Genomic DNA, 27,588 nt, shown 5'->3' with positions numbered 1-27,588 from the left:
ACTATGAACCCTGCAAAAAGTTAGAAGGAGCTTAATTGGCTCTTGTGTAACTTTCAAAACAGAGAGATTTGAGTGGGTATAGAAACAGTGCCATCTGTGGTTGGGAGTTCATATAGCAGCTGTAAAATAACTACAAATCATAATGAAGTACAGGATACAACTATTATGAATATGGATGCCTTTAAGTTGTATATATTGCAATTTTTCAAGATCTTGTTGCTGTTATGATGTAACATAGGCTGTTAACAATCAAATAATCCCAGCAAGAACTCAGGAAATCTACTGCAAGAAAAGCACCTACATCCTGTAAGGATTAGCAGCATTTATGGCATAGATGATGTAAGATATAATTTGTTTTTGAAAGGGAATTTTACAAAAGAAAGAAACACATTTATAACCAAACGGAACTTGACTGGCTGGGTTTTGAAATATTCTATGGGTCTATTTGTCCTGAAAATTCACATTTTCAATCAATATATAGCCACAGATGCCAGATCAGGAAGAGTTCCTGTATTGGATCCAAGACTTGTCTGTGTAATTAATCTTTTGGTAAGATCTATTGTACATACCCTAGTGGTGAGATCACATTGGCTTGTTATGTCCTAGACAGCTCCACGGCAGCTCAGAACAGAGGCTGGTTGTGTGACTGGGCTTAGTAAGTGAAAGCAGATTAGCATGTGTCTTAAAAACATCAAATCCAAGAACATCTGTTTATGGTTAAGTGATTCTGCTGGGCTACAGCAGTCAAGTGGAGAGGGCATTTTCACCGAGGGCTATTTGTTTGTCTGCTCTTTTGTACAGAGCATATTCCCATGTATTCGTCTAGATTTGCACATGTGGAACTAATAAGGCAGGTATTTTTAGGCCTAATGCAAGAAAAGAACAGATCTGCTAGACAGCTTTTGGCTTCCAGTCACGAATAACATCGTCTCGATTCATTTTCAGAATTGACACTGTATATGTTTGGCATTGGTCAAAAGAAATTGGAAGTGGTTTGCCTCTTAGAACTAGACAAAAAGAAAAAAAAAGTCAAGTGGAATGAAAGCAATATGCTAGAGTCCAAAAGTCTGTAGACTCTCAGCTACTTTATACTTTGCCCTTTGTGAATACATGGTTGCATAATTTCCATAGAAAATCATAAAACTAAATAAGATATAGTACACCATCTAGGGGTCCCAGGTCACCATGCTCAATGCCAAGTATCGGGTAGAGGTCTATAAAGCATTTGGCTCACCCTGAGAGTCATTGAGCATGATCCAATACCTTTGGGATGAGTTGAAGTACTGTTCCTGATTCAAAACTAATTATTCAGTATAAGGTGTCATGGCTAAATGCCATCAAATCCTCATAGAAATGTTCTGAGTTCTTGTCTAAAGCCGTCCCAGAACAGGAATCATTCCTGTTTCAAACTGGGATCAACAACCTGTGGAAGGATTGAATGAGCAGGTAAACACCAACCTTTGTATGAAGCATTTCCCAGTGCTTAGAAATAGAATGTCCCATCATACCCCAAGAATTAAGACCTTTGATGTGGTTTAAAAGGACACGGAAGGTATGTTCGGCTGGAAGTCTGGAAAGGTGACCCCATCAGCTAAAGTGGGAATAGTCAAGACGGCATGAAAATGGCAGCGGAAAATTGCCCCATTCCCTCCAAGTATTTGGGATGTGTTATTTTTGTACAAAGAACAATAAACCACCTAGAAATTATGACTGAAAAAAGCCCTCACCCCCAACACCCCCCCCCCCCCAATACGCTCCCTCATTCCTGCTGGAAAGGAATGGAATGTGTGGTCACATGACCACATCCCTCCCTCAAGGATAATTATATCTGCAGGTCTTCGTTTTCTTTTCTTTGCAGACAGCATTCCTTTCCATTACATCATCAGAGATTGACCTTTGACCTGTCTTTTAAGGCTGATGCGCTCATGTTGTCTCCATCTGCCAAATATAGTCTTGCTCAAAGACAGCGTCATGCTCTTCTTCTCAAGGTCGAAGGGGCTTATTTAACACTAAACGAGCTTTAGGGGCTTACAGGGGGTACACACCTGTATGGCCATGAATGGAATAGCAATTGAGGAATAGCTTCAGTTGCTGGGTATTCCTTCTTGGAGGTGATTTGCAGAAATGCAGAAAGTTTTGCTTCAGACCTTTCACAAGGCTGGATGCCATCATTATCATAGCTTCATAGATACTAAATATATTTTATAGTGTTTTGCATTTTGTAAATATATTTGATGTTTTGTAAACATAATGAGTTCAAAGTATGAATGAATGATGTGTTTTGAAGTCAAACCCAAAACTGAATGTGGAACGTCCAAGTAAAATCTTAATGATGAATTGAGTTTAGAATTACAATTATAAATGAGCTAAAATTAACTGCAACTCTGCATTGTTCTCCCTGGACAAGAGAGCTTTGTGCTGCTGTTTCATTCACTGAGCATAGTGATGGCGTTGCACTTCCTGCAATTTTAATCCTGTTTAGAGTTTGTCCAGGGCCTTAGAAAGACTTCATATGGCTCTCAGTTCTCACCTGTTTTAGGACCTGCTCGTCATCGTTTCCAGGAGTCCAGCTTAAGCTTGTGGCTAACCTAAAAATGGTCCTTTTAAAACCCATTTCCCACCCACCTGTTTCCTAGGATTTGTGGAACGACTGGCACTTAAATAAACTCAGCGTGGGGGGTATAGGTGAGCTATTGTTTGACGCTCTGGAATGCTGATTCGGGAATAACGGCTTTGTTGGAGGTAAAGTTTCGGTTCGCAAAGGGCCACAGAGCATGACATTAAAGTTTAACAGAGCTGAACGTATTTATCCCTGTGCCACCATGGTAGGAATGCAGACTTAGGCCCTGCTGGGGCTTAGCATCAGGTGGTAGTGATACAGCACCAAAAGCATATGTTCTGCAGCACACCTGAGGCAACATCCAGAGAAAGAGATGGTCATCATTCTCATCACCTCTGACCTTACTTGGGTATACACCTGTCCAGACCAACCCAGCAGACTTCACCTTACCGTCCAAAAGTAAATATATATGTATGTATCAGTTTTATTGTAGGGATGTAATTACACAAGTATAAAACACTAGATAAAACTGTTATTAAAATGTCATAACACAAAATACTAAAGCTGCCCTTGTGTATGTACCCAAGCTGCATTACTGTCTTCCATCTGTAACAGTGAATACATCACCAGCAATTACACTGCTGTTGTGTGTATTGTTAATGTGTAATTACACAGGAGGTCCATTTGAATCTGGGCCCTGGGAAAAGACTGTTATATCCTGGCCCAAACGGGCACATAACACTTGCCACACATGGAGATAGGTTTATTTTGCCACCAGCCATCGCATCCTGCCGGGCCTACAGCAGAGTGGACAGGTCACACCACATCGTTTGCAACTGACAGGGTGCAGAATTGAGTAATACATGGGTGGCACAGTAAGCCCAAGCATACTGTAACTTTCTGGCCTATCTGTGAATGTTTTTGTGTTTTGGTGGGTTGGGGGAGGCGGTTAGGACAGGGAAAGAACTGGCAACCTTGAGCTGGGTTGGAATGAGAGGTTGTTGACAGACAGGGTACATTACCATCCTGAAAGGAAGCTTCCAGCAGCCAGAGCTGGAGCTTCTACTGTACTCTAGCCACAGACCACAGTGAAAAATGTGTGTGTGTGTGAGAGAGAGAGCGAGAGAGAGAGAGAGAGAGAACAAGGAAGAGAAAATAGGAGGAGGAAAGAAAAAAAGTAGAAACAGAGAAAAAGACCCAAAGTGAAGATTCCCTTATAAGGCGAGTCTTCCTCCGAGACAGTGCGCATGTAGTAACAGCATGTCTGCTGGCATAACCTCCACATTCCTCCGGCCCTTGCGCGTCCCTCGCTCAGAGCTTTCATTTCCGATTGGCTGTTGAGTGAGAGCGAGCCAGCGCTGACTTTCCTAAGGGGTGGGTGGGGGGGGGTGTAGGCTAGGTTTTTTTTTTTTTAATAAAATACACAAACGGAGAAGTCTAGCCACTTTCCTGCATCCCTCTGTCGGCTCTCCGTCTAGCAGCAGCCGGAGCAAAACAGGATCCAGCCACACACCTGCACTGTGAAGCCTGCAGACTAAACCTTATTAACATAAAAGTCATACAGTGAATAAAAGCTTATAGGCAGTGGAGAAAGTGACATTTTCATCCCAAACATTATTCCTGTAGCCCAATAATAATAATTCAATAACTGAATAACAATTATTACCTTTATGTACCATTAATACCTCATGTAACATCAATAACTACTAATAATATTGACATTTACAGACAATTCACCTTGTAAATACATGTGTATATACTTCACATTATATCTATGTAAACATAAAAGCTTATATGGATAGTTATTACAAAGTTATATATGTTATTACATGGTATTGCTGCATATGTATGAATAAACATCTAGTAGAAACATTGTTGTTTGATGCTTTTAATGTGTCAGTATACTTAAATAGGTTTTCATCTGACTGCAATAGACAGATCATTAAACATGTGAAATCCCATTCCCTTAAACTTTATTCCTAACTGTAAACACTGCTATTGTCTCTATGTTTTTCTTTACTGTTCTAAATGCATAGCTACAAAGCAGTTACATCATTATTACTAAACACTTTGTAATAGATACAGAATAAACTTATGTAAATAATACAGCAGGTTAATGAGCTGTAAACTCAGTGTAATCTTCAATAAGACTTTGCTTCCTAAATGTGAAATAACTAAATCATAACTCATAAGGTTAAAAACACCTTTAAAAAATTAAGAAATCATGAAACAGCACTTATGACACGAAATCAAAAAGACAGCAGTGACCCAGTGCCTGCCTAATCTTAGAACTGGCTGGTTACTTAATCTACTTTGTCTACTCCATAATCAGAATGGTATCTGTCAGCTTCATGATATATTCAAATTCACCAGACGTAACAGGTCACTGCTCCTATTGTTTATTTCTGTATCCATAGTGTAATGTGGCTATGTTTAAAAAGAATTAAGGTTAGTTTGACATTCCTTTTAAAGCCTTCTCTTCCTCCAACAAGGAAATGTATGTTTATCCCCCCACCTCAAAAAAAAAAAAAAAAGAAAAAATATACTCTTACAGTAAACCATCAACAATTTTATTCAGTCACTCTGAAAACAAGTGACCTAAGCCTGGAGAGAAGCTTGGGTTCACCAAACCAGACAAACATGTAGCCATCGTCCATGAGACGAACCGCTATTACTGCAAAAATGTAAAAATACATCAAGCAACACACAGAGAGAGGGAGGATAGTGCCAAGACTGCACTTTTATTTTGATATGTGACAGCCCCTCTCTGCCTCAGACAGCTGGAATGCGGGATGGCAGGGGGTGTGAGTCTAGAGGGTGGGGAGGAGCGGAGGGGGCAGGAAACTAGGAAAGAATGCCAGGAATGTCCATGTTTATCCAGAGCTCCATTCAGCCAGAGGCAGCCCACCAAAGCTCGGCCGGTATAAAGGGTGGGCCTCCGCTGCTCTCCAGCTCAGAACACTTCGAGTCCTCTTGAGAGAGAAGCAACAAGGGTTGAACCCAAGACAGCCCACGACAGCCTTACTGAAGCTACACTCTAGCTTTCACTCGACAAGATCAGGAGGGAGCAGCAGGACCCCGACAAGATCGACTTGATCAGACCCAGGAGAGAAGACTACAGCTCTACAGAAGCTGAGGAACACTTTAGAAGATCCTAAAGGAAGAGATTTTTAAGGCTTTTTTGTGATACGGAAGAAGACAGCAAGATGTTTTCTGGACTGAGTCTGAGACTTGTTTCCATGCTCTGCTTCACTTTGATCAGCTGGGTAAGTCTAATAGTGTGATTATGATGCTTTTGTAGAGTGTCAGTGTGACAGTAACAAATGGATCTACTTGTGGTTATGTAACTTTCTGCTAGTGGAACACACCAATGATACTGTCATTCTCAAGGGAGTCACTGAATGAATGAATATTGAATAGAGTCTAAATAAATTTGCTATAACTGAACGTGTACTTACAAGGGTTCTCCCATCTCGATTCTCAGGCGGCAGCTCAGGAGTGCAGCAGCCAGTGCGTCTGCCCCGATGTGCCCCCCCAGTGCCCAGCGGGTGTAAGCCTGGTGCTGGATGCCTGCGGATGCTGCAGGGTGTGCGCCAAGCAGCTGGGAGAACTGTGCACAGAGAGAGATGTATGTGATCCCCACAAAGGCCTCTTTTGTGATTATGGCTCCCCAAGCAACCGTCGGATTGGAGTCTGCACTGGTAAGTTTAAGAAGCATCTAAATTTGCTAGTTTTACCAGTGGAGGCACAGTAAAAATGATCTTGAGAAAGTGACATTTTTAACTTGCCAAAATTCCTTAGTTAAAACAAAAGTGAATAGTTCCTGATGCTTACAAGTACACTGATTTGTGATCCCAAACTAGTGAAGTAACAAATACTTGGCAAGACACATTACAGAATCTTCACTGGCAAAACTAATCCAGCTTGAATCGGGCAATATTTCCATAACTCATAACTCAGTGCTAATCTGTCTCATTCTTTGCCCACAGCTAGGGATGGTGCCACCTGTGTGTTTGGAGGGATGGTGTATCGCAGTGGCGAATCTTTCCAGAGCAGCTGCAAATATCAGTGCACTTGTCTGGATGGTGCAGTTGGTTGCGTGCCCCTCTGTGGCATGGATGTTCGTCTGCCCAGCCCTGACTGCCCCATGCCCCGCAGGGTCAAGGTGCCAGGAAAGTGCTGTGAGGAGTGGGTCTGTGACACACCACAGACAAACATTTTTGTGGGCTCTGCTCTTGCAGGTGAGAATCAAGAAATATACTATTCTTGACCATACAAAATTAGGGGCTAATATATTTAATATCAATTTACACATACAACTAAGGACTAGCCCATAATAATTGCCTTTAAAAGTGTTTAGTAGCCACTGGGGAACTTGGCATATAAGGTTTAGTATGTATTTAAAAGAAGCCTGCTGATGACATCACTGTCATCATCAATTTTGACCAATTTCTTGCTCGATTCTGGTTACAGCTTACAGAGAAGAAGAGACCTATGGCCCAGATCTTTCCATGATGCGTGAGAACTGCCTGGTTCAGACCACAGAGTGGAGTGCTTGCTCAAAGACTTGTGGCCTGGGGATCTCCACCCGTGTCACCAATGATAACCGAGAGTGCCGTCTAGAGAAGCAGTCCCGTCTCTGCATGGTGCGCCCCTGTGAATCTCACCTAGAGGAGAGAATCAGGGTAAGTGTCAAATCAACCTGAGCAAGACCTGCTTAAACTATCATCAGTTTGAGTGCTATAAGAGTGCTATAAATAGGCATAACCAAGTGACCCAAATAGTGATAAGAGTCATTGTCAAGGATTTTTACTAGTATAGTAATAGTAGTAAGTCAGGGAATCCCCGTTCTTCCAAGTGTGGCTTGACCACAGGTCACCACATTATTTTTGAAAGTTAACTCTACATGAAGGTAGATCTCCAGAAACAAGTTGTTTGCACCTGTAGAAGATAATGCTTTCTATCTAAAAGAACATGTTGGGTAAACTCTACTCTCTTTCTCTTTTCCAGAAAGGAAAGAAGTGCATCCGCACCCCCAGGGTCTCCAAGCCCATGAAGTTTGAGATCTCAGGTTGCACAACCACCAAGGCCTACAGACCCAAGTTCTGCGGCGTGTGCACAGACGGTCGCTGCTGCACCCCCCACAGGACGGCCACTCTTCCCGTTGAGTTCAAGTGCCCAGATGGCCAGGTCATGAAGAAGCAGATGATGTTCATCAAGACCTGCGCATGCCACTACAACTGCCCTAGCGAGAACGACATCTTTGAGTCCATGTACTACAAGAAAATGCTTGGTGACATGGCGTAAAGGGGAGGAGCCCTAGTAAACAAAAAGGAAATCCATCCAGTGACTGTTCATTTCGAATCTGAAACAGATTACCATCTCAGATCAGCACAGTACTTTGTTTTCATATGGTGTTTGTGCTTTTCAATTTACCTTGTTTGTTGTTTTGTTGCCGTTTTGTTTGTCTTTTCTGTATCTGTTTGTTCGTTTGTTTGTATCACACAGAACTGTATTATGTTAATGTAACCATGATGGATGTCAGGGGCATTTTTTTTGCCCTTAAGTCATTGGGCAGGGTGGGGGGGTTAGGGTTGGGGTTAAAGACTGGGCATCATTAGGGTGCCCCTAAAACAGTACTGCACTATAGCCTGACTCTGTGGCACCCCTTGCCACTGATTGCCCCCGACAATGCTGAGGCCCCTCCCCTGAACTGTGGTGGGCAGCTGCAGACTCAGAGAGCAAAAGTGGTGAAAGGTGAGGAGGGCGGCGGCTTTTAAACTCAGAATGGAGGCAGAAACGCCTCACCCAACTGCGAGAAAGAGAGAGAGACATGAATGTGCTCTTGTATGTAGTTAACAAGGCGTCTGAAAGCAGAGACGGTAAGGCACTGAAAGTGCCAGACTTTGACAAACTGACACCTATGGGAGTTGGTTTCTTTGTCCAAAAACAGACTGAATTATTTGCAGCTTCATTCCTTTTTTTTTTTTTTTTTTTTTTTTTGAAGTGTGATTTTTTGTAGATAATGTACATATTTTTGTACAGTTTAAATTAATTTAAATTTAAAACATGTCATTGTTATTTCTCATGTCACTATGTATAACAATGATAGTTCAATTGATTTGTTGTCTTTTTTTTTCCTTTTTGCTGACTTCACTGTTCTTGTTACAGTTTGTGTACTTATTTTATTGACCAAAAAAGTTACAAGTTTTGAACTTTTGTAGTGTGAAATAAAATATATTTTTTATATAAATCTGGTTGTACATGTGACGAGTCCTTCAAATTCTGGCATTGACACATTATGCAATTCAGGTTTGTAGACATCCATTTGACTTAGCATTCAGTTATACACATTCTTCTGCATAGAAAAGCATAGCCAAAAAGTTGGGACATATTTGAGTTGCAGTTTTTTAGCCTAAGATAACTGCACAATGCCAAACACATGCTAAAGGTTTAGAAAAGCACCCACTTTGGCTGTGCAGCAGTATAAATGTGTTCTCTGGAGTTGTGGAGGGTCATTTTATATCACTGGTATGAGCTGGAGTGATGTTTGTGAACCACAGCTAATCGTCTAACATTGGGCCTTGGCCTCACTAATGTCCTTGTGGCTGCTATCAAATGCACACAGCACTTTCCACATTACTATACTATAGTATTTCCTCTACTCAAGTGTAGATGCTTTTACTGTAGTCCCTGAAGTTCAGTAGAAGTGTTACATAAGTGCAAAGGTGTCTAGGAACAACTGGACATAAACTGTAGCTGTGTGTTTTCAACCACTGTTCCACTGTTCACACTTCCAATAGCATCCAGATTTTACACCTTCTTGGTGGACCACACAGCTACATGTGCATTTCTTCTGAGGCCACACACACACACTCACAATCCCCCCACCCACCCCAATCCTTAACATCAGGTCTCATTTCTGATTACCTGGAATACAGATCTCTGATAGCAAAGAAAATTGTACTAAGTAAACCTGGTCATGTGCTCACACATCAAACTAAATGAAAAATCTCTTCAGTGTTGCAGTTCAAGGAACAAAACCTGTTTTCACATTGACATTGTGGGGACCACTTGTATTTGTGTGGACAATAAGCTCTAATGTTAACAATTACATTTTATAGTTCATAAGTTGAGGTGAGTGTACCAGTGAGGGTGAGATAGGATTAGGGAATTCTAAATATAAATTGTACTTATATGTAATATAAGGATACATTGAGGGGCTCAACCCAATTAATAGAAATCATGCAAACATGCAATGTATGAAAAAAAGAGTGTGCTTGTGTGTGTATATACACATGAGAGACAGAGATTCAGAGGCAAGCTACTATCTCTGTGTCCAAATATTCATAGTAATATGACTTTATTTTTGTTAGTTGTATATATTCTACTCTAAATTATAGTATCATACTGTAAGCTATTTCTGGATGCAATACATGGTTAGGGCTAGTTAACTCTGGTGACTCAGCTGTGTGCATGGTGACTTTAGTCTCATCTACAGCTCCTACATAGCATACTATGGAGAGTTGTGCATGCAAAACAACTTTAAAACTTTGTTTGGAATTTTGAATTTGACTGCCCCCTGGTGTAAAAACACATTATTGTTCAGTAACTCTGCAGGATATTTATTCTGTTGTTTCTCTAGTGATTCTCCTTCACAATATGAAACAGCCAACATATTAACACCTAGTAATCACAAGGTATCAGAGAGTTATTACCTCACTCTTAAAACCATGGCAGCCCCAATGTGGAGGACTTTAATTGCATGAAATGTCCCTGCTTTTTTAATAAAAACAGTTAAAAATTTAATGTATAAATGGGTAATAATTTAATGTTTATCACTTAATTGTATCAATATTACTTACTACTAAAGACAAGTGCTTTTGCAATATTAACATAGCTTTTACATATATATTTTTATTGTATAAAAACACATTGACTTTTTTTTTTGTTGTTATTTTCTTCTACCTTTATTTCATATCATTTACATGGCGTCTGAAATACAGGTCCCACTTAATATCTGTGTCTGTAATAACTGTGGTGCAATTTAAAACATACAACAATGTAAGTAGTGATATTTTAGTTACAAATTACACACAATATATATCCACACACACACTCACTTTCCATAAAATTATAAAATTTATTTTCTAAAACTGAACATCCTGTTCAGACTCAAATTGGTTGTCCATTCGGACTCACCAGATGCAAAGCAGGTCCAGTTCTTTACAGTGCAACCAAAAAGTTGCAATTTATATTAATGAATGAATGAATGAAATATTAATTTAATATAATATAATTTGTCTTCATTAATATCCTGTAAAAAATACTTACTGAAATGATACAAAAATAATTACAATTTGACATAAATTAACATGAAATTTACATAAACATGCACACACAAACAAACAAACAAACACAAACGTACCAACGCAACACACATTAACACTACCACATCAGTGTCACCACAGTGCTGAAACTGACCCACCGGCCAAATCATACCTACTCTGTGGTCCTTCTATAGCAGCAGATACAAACATGATATTCAGAATGCTCCTGTATGGTCAGTGGAGCTGATATAATGGAAATGGATGTAGATACAAGGTAGATGTTCTGATCCACTGACTTCATCATAATATATAACATTTAAAACATAATACAGTTGTGCAAAATTTTATTGAGAATATAAAATATTCTCAATTTATAATAAAATGTTATGGTTTTTTTTTAAATGAAGGTTTAATATAATTTTTTGATTTAGTAGATAGCATATCATTTATTGTAATATGCTATGTTTTTATAAAAATATTTTTTTTAATTAAATATATTTTTATGTAACATTTAATGTGTAGTTTAAAGTGGAAACAAATAATAAATGACGAGGTACGCAGAGAAGTTAAGTGTGAGATAAAATTATTACTATGTCATATATAATGACTAGAGAATAGGACTTGGTTCCCATGGGGCCATGCAGTATTTATATTAAAATTGTAACTAGTGAGGCACTGCACAGCAGCAATGTAATTTACATTCTCCATCCTTGGGTAACCTGCAGGTGGAAGAAGAGAGAGATATTTATTAACACAGGAAATAAACACTATAAACAAGGATTACCATATTCAACAGAATGAATTTATAATGTTTGGCAGAAGTATTTTTAGTCCAAAAGGTGGGCTAATTCAGTGTTAGCATTCTGGTTCAAAGAATGGATCCATAACCTGTTGTATTCCACATTGATCCTTTCTGTATCATATGGACAGCAGCAATGTTACATATTTTATTAAATTCTAATGTTTATGGTGGCGATGCACAGTTCTGCTGTTAAATCCAGAACCCCATGAAGATCATTAATTAATTTCACTTGCCTTGAAATAATAGAAATATTCAGTGCAACGTTGAAAGATCTTGGTCCATGAACAGAACTCCCTTCCTCTTGAAGTCCATCCAGTACTGATCCAAAGAGATCATTATTCACATTTACATTTTATAAGCAGAAATCATCACCAAATTTTTTGAGATATTCTTGTATCATTGCGTACCTTCTTCATTCACCAATTAATTTGTTCCACTGCTGAGTGCTGACCAATGTCTCCAGCCAAATTCTTCCAGACGGTACAGGTCCACTGAGAGAATGGCTACAATAATATATATATTTATTAGACTAATAAACCAGAAAATCAGCAGAGTTTGTGTATTGTGAAGCCTTTACTTCTTTACTTCTTTCTTCTTAACTTCTTTGTTGTATCAGCTTCTAACTGTCCGGGAATGCTTTATGATTAATAAATAAAATAAATAATAAATAAATAAAACATGCTGTGGATTGGATTTTTCAGCCATTAGTGAAGTCAGGTACTTATGTTTGATTGTCAGATCTGGATCACAACTGGTGCTCCATCTCAAAATGGTATTGAACAGAACTCTTTTAAATTCTTTACACATGTTGCCACTGCTTCACATAAGTATATGTATATTAATATGTCACATCTCAGTGTATTTCTTTTGTTATATGAAAAGGTCCGAGCTCAGACCCCAATGAGCAAGCCAAAAGGCGACGGTGGCAAGGAAAAACTCCCTTAGATTCAGTAAGGAAGAAACCTTGGGAGGAACCAAGGCTCAGGTGGGGCATTCCATCCTCCTGTGGTTGGCACGGGATACTGGCTGATGGTAGATTGAGATCAGCATGAAAATGACAGTTCAACAATAAGTTCTCATTTTGTGGAGCCTGTGGTAAGTAATTGGCTGTTGATGGAACAGTCTTGGGGCACCTTCAGTTAGTGGAATCTCAGTGGAAGACCCTCAGGCTTCAGTAGAGACACCTTCTCATTAGTCACCAGTGGAGAATCCTAAACAGGCTCCTGACCTGAAAAATACAAATACAAGTGCTGAGGACAATGAAAATGCATTGTGGTGTGTGTGTGTGTTAATAAGGAATGCTGCAAATGTACTTGAGTAAATTTGACCCCAGACATGACTTCTAAAGTTGGAAAAGGTTTTGTATTTGTGCTAAATTGTGAAAATTCTGATTTATATATTTTAAAGGGCTTTTTCTATCATTCTGTTCCAAAGCCTCTGCACTCTTTTTTTATTATATTTTATTTTTCCCAGCCACCACCCCCCCACTTTGGAGGACAATTTATTGCTTTATTTTTTATTTAAAATAAGATAAATGTAGTTTAACAAAAGAACACAACAGCTTCAACAACAGAATGACAGAAAAACAGATCAGTGTCTACTCCCCCACATGTTACAACATTCACCTACCAACTCTCCACCCCATCTAAAACATTCTCTGAAAACTGACATTTTGTGCTTCATCTTGATGTTTTAAGCCTTTTGTTGCTACATCTAACGTCTCCTAAAAAGACTTAGTCATTTTTAGGTTTCACCGTCCTGGTGGATGAAGACATCTCCAGAGGAAGGTTAAAAGGCCTCGCTCCAAAAGCAGAGCTTCCATCTTCAGGAACTCCAAATGGCACTGATCCAAAAAAAGAGAATAAAAAAAAAATGTAATACTCAGCAATAACAATGAATGTAACATTTAAATATTCTCCCTTAAAATTCTGCGAAAACTCACCTTCATCCTCTTTCTCTTCTGTCTTGATATATCCAGCAGAGTATATGACATATTGATTTTTGAAATCTGCTTTCTCTATGTCGAAGTCAGTAATATGTGGCCCCCCTGGACGGATATCACAAAGAATCCATCCATCATCTTCTTTGTTGCAGCTAAGCATATGTTGAGGTGCCTCAATTTTGTTACATAGCAACATGAACTGAAGCATGAAAGTCCTGAGGATGAGATGGGTCAGCAGAAGAAGATGAATCATACCATGGTTCTGTACTATCCTACTTCCTTAAGTCCTACTCAAAATATTTGGAACACTGCATCCTCAATCTGTTCTCTGCAAAAGACTGGGTTTCATTTCCTAATTCAGCTAATGTATTTGCCCCTCTACACCAATAATAGTCCTTGGCCAAGTCTCAAAACACTATTTTTGCCCTTGTCCGTAACCGGAGTACAATTGTAAATTACACTAAATAAGAATGTGTCAAATCCCCGAGCTGTGAACTGAAAAATAATTCATGGAGATATAAATTTGTATATTCTCTTTTACTGATTTTATTTGCAGTAAGTACCTCCCATATTGTTGTATGAGGAGCTCGGGTGCTCTGTCCAAACGGCCATCAATGTTCACGATTATGAACACTGGATCAATATAATTTGTTCCCAAAAGTTTCACATCGCCGTAGTTTACAAAAGCACTAGAGGGAAAAAAAGGTATAGATAAGCAAAGAGGAAAATGCACATGTAATCTTTGATGTGACAAGTGGGAGAGACAGTTGTTGGTGGCTCAGTTTTGTATATTTTATATATAAGGTCTACCAAGTATTTATGGTTTTGCACAGGTATACCAGTATGTGTTTGTGTGTGTGCATAATCATGTTTGGTATGTTGTTATATTAGAAAATATAGTATATGTGCTGTTGATGGAACACTGTACTTGAAAAAGGTATTGTTTGTGTTATTTATCGCTTGCTGGGAGCAGTCGTGGCCTAATGGTTAGAGGACCGAGCTTGGTACTGGAAGGTTGCCAGTTTGAACATCCATGGCTGAAGTGCCCTGGAGCAAGACACTGAACCCCCAAATGGTCCCTAGGCACCGGGGATGGCTGCCCACCGCTCTGGTTGTGTGCACTATTGTGTTACATTTCCTTGTGGCACATTTCCTTGTACATAGTACAATGACAAATAATTGCACATTATTATTATATAAAGTGGTTTGGGAATTGGGTGTTGGATCTAAGTGTACCTACTTTTCAATTCAATTAAGTAGGAAAATTAGTGTTGAACTAGGAATTCAATTATTTTTCACATAGATATATGATCAATTAGTAGATTGTTGTTTGTTGGTTTCCAGTTTCTGAGGATGGTTTTCTTGGTGAAGGTTAGAGCAGTGAGCAAAGCAGAGGATGCTATGTTGCTATGTTGATTGTTGTCTGCTCCAAGCAGACATAATTCTGGAGATAATGGGATAGTGAAATGTAAGCATAATCCCAATATGCTGATGATTTCTTTCCAGAAATGCTTTATGGGTGTTTAATGCCAAACTGCATGGATACAGTTATCTGTGGAATTATGCATGCAATGTGTACATGTTTCAGAAGCAGAGAATCCCATCTTAAACATATTTTATCCACTGTAGAGTGTTCTGTGAATATTGTTATAATGTAAAAGCTATAGTGAGAAACTCCCGCCTGCTCTCGGGGTGTAACATTTTGGGAGAGACTCCCATGTGATTTTGAGGAGCAGAGCTTTCTGTCACTGTGTGTGAGAGGAAAGTGTGTGTGGTCTTTAATTCAGGGCGGATCATGTAGTGTAGGGACTAGGGCTTGACAATAATTCAATATCAATATAAATTTCAATATAAAATGTTTCAATAACAACAGTATTTAAACACATTTTTAAACACATTTTCAATATTTCAATATACATTACATATAGCATCTCTCACCGATGGACAGTCATTACAGGGCACAGCCCAGTTCACTTTTTGTATTGATATCGGAATTATATCATATTGACGAAAATTAAGAAATATATCGTGATATAAGTTTTGACCATATCGTCCAGCCCTCGTGGGGAATCTGAAGACTAACAACACTCAAGCACAGACAAATGTGTGAAAAATGTTTTTTTGTGTGGGATGTCTCACATTTCCAGGGGGCTCTTTTTGACAAGAAGATGATAATTTGGACAAACTGGAAATGAAAACTCCTCTATCAATCCGTAGGGCAATTCTAACTGAGATATATGCTTTATACCATTTTGCTCTTAATTTTGTTCTAACATTAAGTGTGATCAAATTATTTATTCCTCCCCCTAAATGTCCAGTTTTTGCATGTTTTAATCAAATGATTGCCATAATTCAAAGTGGATCAGATAGAGGTAAGCTTTCATAACAGGCAAAAACAAAAATTAAAATAGGAAACTTTGGAAATAGTTACCTTAGTATGTTTTGATATATTTCATCAGAGACCCGTGGGCTTGATCTATCTTCATCAAAAAAGTATCTGGCACATGCCAGATTATTAAACAATGGCAAGTAGTCATCTACCATACTCGTAACATCAACCTCCCCAGACATAAAGAATTTACAGTTATCTGACAGGAGGTTTAGTTGAATAAGGCAGAAAACTTTAGCCTCTTCAGGTCTTCCCATATATAGAAAGGACATAGTAGACCTCAATATATGATCAGAATTGAAAAGGTCTTGAATTATCAAATATTTTCTGTAGCACACCAAGATGGCTACTAATAGTGAGTCAAGGACACATGTGTTTAATAACTGATATGTGCCATAGCAACCACCAGCTTTAAGACAGCTTTGGCCCTCAGCGTATGTCTTCAGGTCTGGAAAATCGCTGAAATAAGGAAATCTGTGAGAAGGAATGAGATTTTTTTAGAAAAAATGATTCATGTGGAACTCAGGAATGTCAGGAACATACTTTTTATTATTATTATGTCAGACTTTTACCCGCTTATAAATGCAGATTCTGCCTCTGTGGGTATAAGAAGAGAATTGATACCAACAATGTGAGGGTATTTCAAAATTGTAACAACCTAAAACAAGTCAAAATTTGTTTATGAATGTCTGTACCTGCCATTAAAATTGCCAGTTCCCTGTTCAGCATTGACAAGTATCCTTGTTTTTGTCTGGAAAAAAAAATACATTAATGTACATTATTGTGCACCACTGTAGTCATAGTCCTGTTACTTCAAAAACATGCATGACATTTTTGGGTAGTTCCACAATGATAAATTTTATGTGAAAAAAGGTTATGTGCAAATTTGGAAAAATGTAAAACTGGTGATTAAACAAAGCTTCAACACAGAAATGACAACAGATTTGTTCAAAACTTTAATATAATGAGTGTAAATAATTAAGGCAAATTTAAAAGTTATTTATATTTTAATGTGCATTTATTGATATGTCCAGATATCAGAAAATGGACCAAACAAAATTTTTCCCATAAATAAAATTCCTCACAAGTGGGAGCTATTAACCCTCGACACCCAACAGGTACATTATTGTCACTAAGTAATAAAAAGTGTAAATGTACCTTTAAAAGTAGAACATTTAAAATACAGTTGTGTTCCCTAAAGGTACATATCATTCTTTTCTCCAGAAGGACAGGTGGATATTTATTAGTTTTTATTATAGAACGGTGTAAACTAAAACAATATAGTCCCGGGGAAGAAATAGGGTGTACGAAATCAACACAAACTAATAATCTAAAATTAAAATATGGTACAATTATGATCCATAACACCACAGTGACAGAGAATTAACTATAACATTGCAAAGATTCTGTTGTAATCTGAAAAGATGTATTGGAAAAACAGCAGATCACACTATTACATGTGCACAATATTTCATTCATTCATTCATTATCTGTAGCGCTTATCCAGTTCAGGGTCGCGGTGGGTCCTGAGCCTACCTGGAATCATTGGGCATAAGGCAGGAATACACCCTGTAGGGGACACCAGTCCTTCACAGGGCAACACGGACACACACACACATTTACTCACACCTACGGACACTTTTGAGTCTCCAATCTACCAACAAACGTGTGTTTTTGGACTTTGGGAGGAAACCGGAGCACCCGGAGGAAACCCACGCAGACACAGGGAGAACACACCAACTCCTCACAGACAGTCACCCGGAGCGGGAATCGAACCCACAACCTCCAGGTCGCTGGAGTTGTGTGACTGCGACACCTACCTGCTGCGCCACCGTGCCACCCATGTGTACAATATGCGCTTATTATTTATCAGGGTACGTATTGTATTCTTATATGAGTAAATATATAAGTAATTACATTGTTATTATGTTATTACTCTCTCTCTCTCTCTCTCTCTCTCTCTCTGTATATATTTACATACACAAACTTGTACAATGAAAATCATATTATATCATATAATACAGAATCATTTGAGACAATATCATGATACTGTGACTAATCCTGAATAGAAAGGAAAGGAACGTTGAATCACTTTCTTTGCCTTTTAGCAGTATTGCACCAGTGCCAGATTGTATCTAAACTCCAAAACATATGAATACAACTTCCTTCTTCAAAACAACATTTTATATTTTAATTCCAGATAGTGCAGTTATATTTACTAGAACTTCTAACATATATAATATATTAACATATCTTTTCTCGGAAACAACATATCACATTGTCACCAAAGCAATCTATTGTACCACATATGAAAACTCAACATGTCTCTGAGAAGCATTACTGAAAAAAAAAGGAGAAAATATTTCTAAATACTGGGGCTTACCTTCTGAGTTCCATTCTACTGGAAACTACTCTATTGTATTGACACTGAAGTCAAATTTTCAAAATGACTGCCAAGTATTTACATGTCCAAACAGTTTCGTTTCCTCAAAAGTCATCAGGATTCACAGGTAGTAACACCCACTGAAAACGGCTTCAAAAAATCTTTGTCAAGGCGTTTAACTTTCAACACATTCATGTTTCCACACTAACACATTTCTGCTTGAATACCTTGTGTACATTTAATAACTTTTATTCTGTTAAACGTGCAGTGTTAGAATCCACAGACTACATTCACTAAATTTCTCAGGATTTGCTGGAAAGTCACCTGACGAAGTTTTCTCACGATCACTACCCACTTCCTTCAGGTAACAACAATGACTCCAATCAGTATACACTCAATAAATAAATAAATACATAAAAAATAATAACAACCAAAGGATTAGGCACCAGAGATTATGAGACTTAAAAGCTATTTCTAAATCTATCCTCATATTATTTGAGGTTATCATCCAATACCTAGTTTTATTGGTTAATAAATAATGATTTTAAATAATATGTGCTGTTGATTTAACAAATTCATGCGAATCAAGGAGAATCTGAACAAAACATTGTTCTCCAAACTCACTCTCACCTACTACTTTTTAGAAAAAAAATGTATCTTACATTTCTTAATTGTTTAATAGTATTATTTGTTTGTATTTACTTATTTATATTATTTAGAACTTTATACAAGAACCATGCTTACTGAGAAGGCATTAGTTTTAATATATATCATTATCTTAGGATCCTAAGACTTCTACATACATATTGATGTTCATTCAATATATATCAGGGTTCATTAAAATATTTCCTGTTTGACTTCCCTAATATGTGTGTAAAATAAACAAGGCCTTCCCAGAAAAAGATTGTTTGGATGGCAGTATAAAAATATAGAAGTGAAGAATTTAGCAGCCAGTGTCCAATGCTGGTAAAGTGCAAAATATGAAAATGAATCTCAGGCCCTGTACATCCCCAGCATCAAAACATAACATAAACAGAACAGCATCACCCGATACTCATATTGCACCCTAGTCACAAAAGCTGTCTTCATTATTTTCTATTACACTTCCCATTAGAAGCACAACCAATGTCTAATAGGGTAATTTACATGTCCCTCAAATAAAGATACTTTTCAATCTGAAAATTTGTGTCCAAAATCAGACGCTCATTTAAAAAAACTTGTCTATGTCTCTGCAGCAGTGGAGAAAGCTGTGAGAAGGGCAGCAGTGTGTAATATTAGAAATCATAGAAATTGCAGGTAGAATGGGCTGATGTTTACAAAAAGGTGCAGCCGGTAGTTTATGTCACATCTTTCACATATTATTGGCTGCTTCAAAGAAGAAATCTGATTTGTGTAAACTCTGAGTTCTTCCATCATCTGATTACCCAAGTGAAGGTAAATGCAGTCTAATGTTGTGCACTTATCAGATTATGTAAACCAGAGGTGGGTAGAGTAGCCAAAAATTGTACTCAAGTAAGAGTATTGTTACTTTAGAATAATATTAAAAAGTAGTCACCCAATTAATTAATTGAGTAAGAGTACAAATGTACTAAGTGAAAAAAACTACTCAAGTACTGAGTAATTGCTGAGTAACCTCTGGTCAAATAGTACACCTGAATGCACAAAAATATAAAATGAGCAAATTCAGAGCCTGATTTTTTGTGCAAATTAAATGTAAGTACATGTTTATTAGAGACCTAGAATATAAAACGGGACATAGGTGGCTTGAAATGTTTTTCCGTTAGATTTCACAGTACCACACAAGCAATGAGAGCTGGAAAACAATTTTATTTGTTAATGCATGTATGTCTAAACGTTTGTAGACACCCCTTAAAATCAGTAAAAGCTGCTCTTTTATGGTCCATACACAGTTTATATAACCTCTGGAGGCAGCACAGGGACAAAGTCTCACCTTCCATTTTATAAGTAATGTTCAGTCTGTGTTCACAAACTTTTGCACATATCCACATTGAACAAGGGCATGTTTAAAAAATTAAACCAACAGGGGCAAAGGTATTCAGACATGGTTGTAGATGGTTAGATGATGTGTAACGTCACCAGGGTCTTACCACAGCGGGAGCTTAAGAGCTGCCTGATTAAAATTGAGGGAAAATAAAAAAGATAAACATCGTTTTCTTTGGCAGCAGAGCAAAAACTTGTGTTATCTAATTTTTTTTCTTATGCACTGATGTCTTCTGATACGCCAAGTCGATTCTACTGATAACCACAATCACCCACACCTTCCTGTGTCCTTAAGCACCGGCATTAGCATAGCATCGGTGGGCCTTTTGATCTTTTGAACCTAAACTAAGAGCAATGTGTCGTATTTCCCTGTACACAAACAACGTATGAATCTGTGATTAAAAATGTAATGTCCTATCTCATAAACAAGTCATTTCTCCAAGACAAACCGTTTCTGAAAGTTTAGATTTAAGATCAACTCTACGGAAATATGCTAGCGCAATGACTAGTGTTCTATAAGGTTTGTATCCATTTGAGAACGAGAAAATGAAACAGAAAACATTGTCTAATAATGACTGAACTCTCACTTTGAGTAATGGTTCAATGCCTCTCACAAAAAGAATAACACTGTGTACTGTAACCTACCTGTTGTTTTCCATCGTTCACAATGCGTTGTTTGCATTAAAACTGAAGCAACAGAACTGGAGTGTCAGAACTATGTCATTTCCTCATTGTCAGAAAATGGCCACACAATACAGGGTACATAGTATTTTCGATGAATTTTATTATTTTTTTTTTTTTGTAACAATTTATTTAGAATCAGGACCAATTGAATTCTGCACATTCTTTCATTCAAGGCCCCCCAAAAAAGTAAACCTTGTCTCACAGAAGCTGTAACATTATGATCACCTCCTTTCTAATCCACAACACAGCACAACACAGTAACATCACCACCACCGAGAATTATCCATCATTTGCCTTCCTCTTTTGTCACAGAGCTGAGAGAACAGACAGCAATAATATAAAGAGTTGGTCATAATCTCATGGCAGATCAGTGTAATAGTAAACTGTCTGCCAAAAAACAGGGTCTATCTAGCCCTGCCTTTGTCTGGTTCTTATTTTCTTTTCATATTGAATTAAATGTAATGTATTAAAAATACAGGAACCACGGGTGAAATCAGAGTGAGGATTGGCTACTATTTCTACACTGCAATACTGTAGTCACAAGTCTTTTCAGTTTGTTATTCAGTTAGTTCTTCAGTGTACATTGGTAATAACAGTTGTTTACATTGTTAGTTTACATTTTCATCTGCCGAATCAGAGCTAGCAGCTCTCTCATTAGGCAGCATTGTAACTGATAAACTGATAAAATTATCCAGAACACTCTTCAGAGTCAGCATACGTCATCACATCTAGGGCATTAAAAGACATCTGAACTATTTATACTGGAAGACAAACTTCTGTCACAACAAGGATACTGCCTCTTGAATGTGACTGTCTACTTCTCAGGAGCGCACATATCCTGCTGAAAATGCTGCCTACAGAATATAACGCCCTAAATGATTGTTATTTTTACAGTCCACACAAAGAAATATAGTTAATTACAGTAAGCAGTAGGCTATACTCTTTTCTCTTTCTGCAAAATAAAGGATTTTGAAATCTAAACAGCAAAAAAAAACATGATGCTGTCAAATGTTTTCCAAGTCACACTTTAATTTCACAGTTAATTCTGAGGATTGTCTTTTTATAGAACATTACACAAATAATCTCATTAGTTTATCGTGATTGAGGAGATGCAATTTAAATATATTTTATATCAAACAGCAGAGAGGTTTAAATAAAATGAGAAAAACTGGTAAAAGACATGTTAAATTACTTTGCATTAGGACTGGAATCGAAGAGAGATATGAATGTATATAATGGAAGATGGTTTTGAAGAGAAAAAAAAAGCAATGACATCAAAAGTCAACTACTTTGTCAGAGAAAGCCCTAACCTCTGTTCGCTATGGAATATTAGGAATAACAGGAATTTGGCTTGGTTTCTTTGTTCTGTTGTCACCATCTATACTAAGGATACAGTACAAGTTGAATTATGCGAATAGCAGGAATACGGTATGTGCTTATGGCAGTCACTTTGCTAAAAATAAAACACTAACTGGTACAAAAGCGTTAATAGTAAAAGGGCAGTAACCAGCGGTTCCCCCTGCGCTTTAAAGGTAAATGTATACAAAGTCTCCGTTAAGTGTACAAACAAGCGAAAAAGCAGACAACGTCCAAAAAGACTACAATACAAAAAATCCATAGTGTTAAAGATACGGACGTTGTGAAATGTTTAAAACCCGAGCTTAAGGTCAAAAACATTAAGCCTGTAAAGTCTAAAAAGCATCTGAAAAGTCTCAGTATCTGGTGTTTGTAAACAAATAAACAACTAAAGAATATTAGTTCTCCTCTGTGAAGAAGCACCAAGCCACAAACATGTCAGCTAGAGGTTTGTTCCACATACAGCCTCTTTCAGAAATGTTGCTGTTGCTTTAAGAGAATGTAACCCACTAAACTGTATTTGCAGTGTGACACTGTATTAACTCCATGGTCCTCCAGAGAGTTTGGTTCCAATAAAATACATCATCTTTTAAAGTCAATACAATTAAACACCTGTATTTAAGGGAAGTACCCCTCAGGTCAGGGTTTGAGGTAAACCCCATTGGTTGTTGGGTATTTTGGGAGTGGGGTTTGCCAGGGTCTGGACAGGCCTCCTTCTCCAGACTGTCCGGGTGTATCAGTGGCACCTGTGGGTGTGTATTTTCTAGAGAAGGCTCTCAATGATTTGGTCTAAAACGTCAGAATAAAGTGCAGGAGTGGGTGGTCCAGAGTTCCCAGGCTAAAGTAATGTAGGCTAAAGGTAAGATAAAGTAAGTTACTTTTAGAAAAGTTAAGGTAATGTAATACAGGTTACGGTGAGTTAAGGTAAAGGCACATTTCCATATCAGGGTACCTACACTATTCTGCTCCTTTCTACTCTGGGGTTTTTTTTTTTGTTTTTTTGTTTTTTTTTTTTGTTTTTTTGTTTTTTTTTTTGTTTTTTGTTTTTTTTTTTTTGCTTTTTGGATTACCAAAACTAAAAAAAGTAATATTAGTAACAGTAATATTTGTTTTCCATTTGAAAACAGCAAGTGTCAAACAAGAGTTATAAATCAGAGGTGGAAAGTTTATGAGCGAACTTTGAATTTGGCTTATCACAAATTGCTAACATCGTTGAACATAGCTTATATACTACTTAATACTTATGAGGTTAAATATTTCACAAAAGTAAATATTTGTAATGTTAAAAAACAAAGTATTTTAACATCAAAGACCAGTGTACACAAATGACAATCTATATAAAACTCTGCTGTTAGACTGAAACTGCGTGTCACTCTGGTATTTCTGGCTAAACACATTTCCTGTAACTATCTTCAAGTTTAGTTATTTTTTAACTGTATTTCCATGAATGGTAGTATTGTATGAATTTAATGACTTCTTGCCTTTGAAAACAGCACTACTCAGACTTGTTCTTCACATATCACACATCATGAAAGTTCTGAACTTACTCAGTAATTAAGTTCTCAAGCAAAGTATGATAAAATAGCTAAAACATTTTCACATAGTCTCAGAAAATATTTAAAGTTACGGTATACATTAGTGTCAAACAGAAGTAATGAAAAACCTTTTCAACAGATTAAAGAACACTTACTTGTTCCTCATTTTATAAAGTGTATCTACTGAACAGAAAGCATTCAAACAAAAAGTTGAAAGCTACACGTAGTAGGAAGTGGCAAAGAGACAAGCCCATTTTACAAGTTACAGGAGGGGAAATGACTAAACATAAGACTTCAATAACACCTCCACCTAAAGATTGGTGGAACATTAAAAATATCTTGAAAAAGGTGGTCCAGTCAGATATTTAAAAAAAATAGAAAGCCCAGTCCTTTAAATGAATGAATGGTTAGAATGAATAGTTTGTCCCTTTGACAAAAATGAATCAGTTAAATGAATCTCATTTTCAAAATATTGGGATGCAATGAGAACAAACTACTAATTGTAATCATATAAACTCTTTGTAATTGAAAATATTACAAAAGGCAACATTTCAAATGCTCTCACATCTTAACTCTATAAAGTCTGGTCTCAAGATGAATTCATACATATTTCACTATAAGATCTGTGACAAATAATGGGAATGATATTAGGTTGCCTTTTTTTAAATCCTGGGAATGGTTAGTATTTAAACTAATAAACATTGAAACCAGACTGTACTGTTTAGTTTTATCATTTCATTTTGTGCTACACAGATCCTCACCCGCCACTCGGCATATTGTGTATCAAGCCGGACAAATAACATTAATTTAAAGCTATGGTTCAGGTTGTTTAATGTGAAAAATCTAGGGCAAACTGCTCTCTGAAATCCGATATGTTTTCACTGCTTTCACCAGTAGATGTTATTCATGCACCATCTATGAAAAAGTTACATTCTGAACACATCAAATAATCCACAATATGAGTCCCAAAAGTTAAAATTTCAAGTTCACATCAAATCACCTGAATATTAATTAATAATGTCTCACTGGAAGCAATGTGGAGGACATTTATTTTCATTTATAGAAAGAGAGAACTGGGAGGCACGATGACAGCAGTTAGTGTCGCAGTCATATAGCTCCAGGGACCTGGAGGTTGTGGGTTCAAGTTCGCTCCGGGTGACTGTCTGTGAGGAGTGTGGGGTGTTCTCCCTGTGTCCAGGACATGGGTTTCCTCCGGGTGCTCCACTTTCCTCTCAGAGTCCAAAAAAATACACGTTGGTAGGTGAATTGGCGACTCAGTGTCCATAGGTGTGTGTGTGTGTGTGTGTATTGCCCTGTGAAGGACTGGCGCCCCCTCCAGGGTGTGTTTCTGCCTTGCGCCTAATTATTCCAGGTAGGGTCCGGATCCACCCTGACCCTGAACTGTATAAGGGTTGCAGACAATGAATGAATAAATGAAAGCAAGAATTTGAGTGGTACCTCATAGACCAGTCCTAGATTTCCTACTCGGATAATGTATTTGTTTCCATATGTCTATTACATCTCATCTTATACCGCAAACCTTTGAAAGAAAATGGATAAACTTCAATTAAAAATCAAATATGCAAACAGTTTACCAAGGACAAACTGGTATCAGGTTTAAAACATGTAATTAATTTTTGTTACATGATCTCTTCTAAGGGCATTTTCACACCTACCTTGTTTGGTCAGGACTTTCTGACTTTTTCTTAACCAAAATTGCAGGTGTGAAAGGTGCCTGGGACCACAGTCCAAACCAAAGAACCAAAATTTGGGTGGTCTCGGTCCAGATCAAACTGAACCATGGCTCAGTTTGTATGCAGTGTGAAAACACTTTTTGGATGATTCAGACTTTTGACCCAATTACAGGAAGTTGAGACACCCAGAAAACGATAGAAGGAGAAACAAGCAGCAAAGAAGTAAACATGAGTTGCGGTAGCACATGAGGAGAGGAGAAAAAATATTTAATCGAAATACACTGCAAGTATACATATACGTATATGCAAATATATACATATATATAGTACTGCACTTGAAGTTGGTGCTGCTGGTAGTAATACCATAATATTAGAAGCACTGCACCAAGGAAATGAATGGATGGATTGGTTTTTCAGTACCTCAGGTTTCTCAGTCTCTGAAACTAGTAGATGGATTTGGTGATATTTTAAAAGAGGACAACGATACCTATATATTAATGCAAAATGTGTATGAGTTTTTACACTATATAATATGATTCATGGACAGAAGCTACAAGACATAATTCAATAATAATAAAAATGCACAGATATCTCTCTTTTAAAGAAATATACACGTGGTTTTAGAGTAAATTGTAAGATGTACTCCATCTGTTTACAAAGTCCTGAACTCTACTACTTGTCTGTTCAATTATTTTTTTTTTCAACTACCAGCCAATTAATCACACATCAACTTCAGACGCATGCCATCTACAAACCAATTAAAATCAAGTGTGGGAAGATGCTGTCCGTGTATGTGATGACGACGTGTGTATATCATGTAAAGTTATTTAGTTCTCTCATTAAACTGCAGTGTGAAACCCAAACTTACCGGATCAAATGTACACAGTGAAACAAAAACACAAACCTTGGTTCGGACCTTGGTATGGCCTTTCAGGTGTGAAAATGCCCGAAGACCAATAGAAAGTCTAACATGACCTAAAAATAATATGACTTATAATGAAAAGGGTAGTGATTTCGAGGTATTTGCTGTTCTCAGAATGTCAGACCAGTAGAAACAGTCTAAAAAGGCCTAAAAAAGTATAATTGTAGAGAACAATATAATTATTATAATATTATAATATAATCATTTCATTATTTTATTTAGAGTTGTATCAAGTCATTGTCGGCACACAGCAATGGCGTGTCCAGATCCCGACTTGAAGCAAATTCTTCTTATTTTCACACAAATGCCAATCTTGTCAATCCTGATGGCCACTATTACTTGAGTCGGACGGGCTATCCAAACTTAGAAAACTGAACAACCTTTATTAAAATAGAAGAAGAAAAGAATGTGTGAGGATGTGGAAATAGCCAAAAAAAGAATATTTGAAAATACCACCTTCATTGTAAATAAGTAACAAGAATATGAACCAATGTTAGTTAAGTTAAAATTAGAAGACTACACATTAATTTGAGATTAAGTTTTGAAGTCACTTCATCTGAAGTGGTTACTTATCTGTAGTTGTTTGATTGCTCTTTCACTCAAACACTCTAATTGTCTCACACCCACAAAAGAGGCTGTGGTGCCTGGTCTTAAATTTATAATTCATGTTATATTACAAAAAACACAATATTTCAATAGATTTGACATATAATTATATATTTGATTATAATGACAAAGATACAAAGCAGATTATATGAGTCCTATACTGCATTTCCTTAAAGAGATAAAACCTTGGAGGTGGTAAAAGATGTTGTGTGATTTCTTGCATGAAAAAGCAACAACATTTTTTAATTTTTAATTAAATACCCCCAAAAATTATGATTTACTGGCCTGGTAGGTGAAATGGGCATCATGTCAGGCCTTTTTCCAACATTAGAGCTGTCCTTGAGAACACCTAAAGGCACAGACCCAGGAAGGATTCAATATAAA

At 37.4% G+C, this 27,588-nt stretch overlaps 2 protein-coding genes across 4 annotated transcripts; one reads left to right on the top strand and one right to left on the bottom strand.

Annotated features, from left to right (window-relative positions):
* The first annotated feature begins 5,527 nt into the window (after positions 1-5,527).
* ccn2a (cellular communication network factor 2a) lies at positions 5,528-8,382 on the top strand. The gene is made up of 5 exons (XM_066676787.1): positions 5,528-5,826; positions 6,045-6,261; positions 6,550-6,801; positions 7,034-7,245; positions 7,571-8,382. The coding sequence occupies exons 1-5, from the start codon at positions 5,767-5,769 to the stop codon at positions 7,865-7,867; spliced, it is 1,038 nt and encodes a 345-aa protein (XP_066532884.1). The 5' UTR covers positions 5,528-5,766; the 3' UTR covers positions 7,868-8,382.
* Positions 8,383-10,516: 2,134 nt separating this feature from the next.
* On the bottom strand, positions 10,517-24,189 carry LOC136702356 (uncharacterized). 3 transcript variants are annotated; one of them, XM_066677384.1, is made up of 9 exons: positions 24,138-24,189; positions 16,719-16,774; positions 16,596-16,620; positions 16,066-16,497; positions 14,198-14,323; positions 13,635-13,849; positions 12,100-13,535; positions 11,926-12,010; positions 10,517-11,609 (listed from the first exon to the last, which is right to left on the bottom strand). In XM_066677384.1, exons 1-7 carry the CDS (start codon positions 24,146-24,148, stop codon positions 13,426-13,428), a joined length of 975 nt encoding a protein of 324 aa, XP_066533481.1. In that variant the 5' UTR covers positions 24,149-24,189; the 3' UTR covers positions 10,517-11,609; positions 11,926-12,010; positions 12,100-13,425. The 3 variants fall into 3 exon arrangements, with proteins under 3 accessions (XP_066533481.1, XP_066533479.1, XP_066533480.1); XM_066677382.1 differs by lacking the exon at positions 24,138-24,189 and adding an exon at positions 21,053-21,104; XM_066677383.1 differs by lacking the exon at positions 24,138-24,189 and adding an exon at positions 18,407-18,450.
* Between the last annotated feature and the right edge of the window lie 3,399 nt (positions 24,190-27,588).

The sequence above is a fragment of the Hoplias malabaricus genome, chromosome 7 (assembly GCF_029633855.1).
Source record: "Hoplias malabaricus isolate fHopMal1 chromosome 7, fHopMal1.hap1, whole genome shotgun sequence".
Classification (NCBI taxonomy): Eukaryota; Metazoa; Chordata; class Actinopteri; order Characiformes; family Erythrinidae; genus Hoplias; species Hoplias malabaricus.
This window is presented reverse-complemented; position numbering and strand designations above follow the sequence as displayed.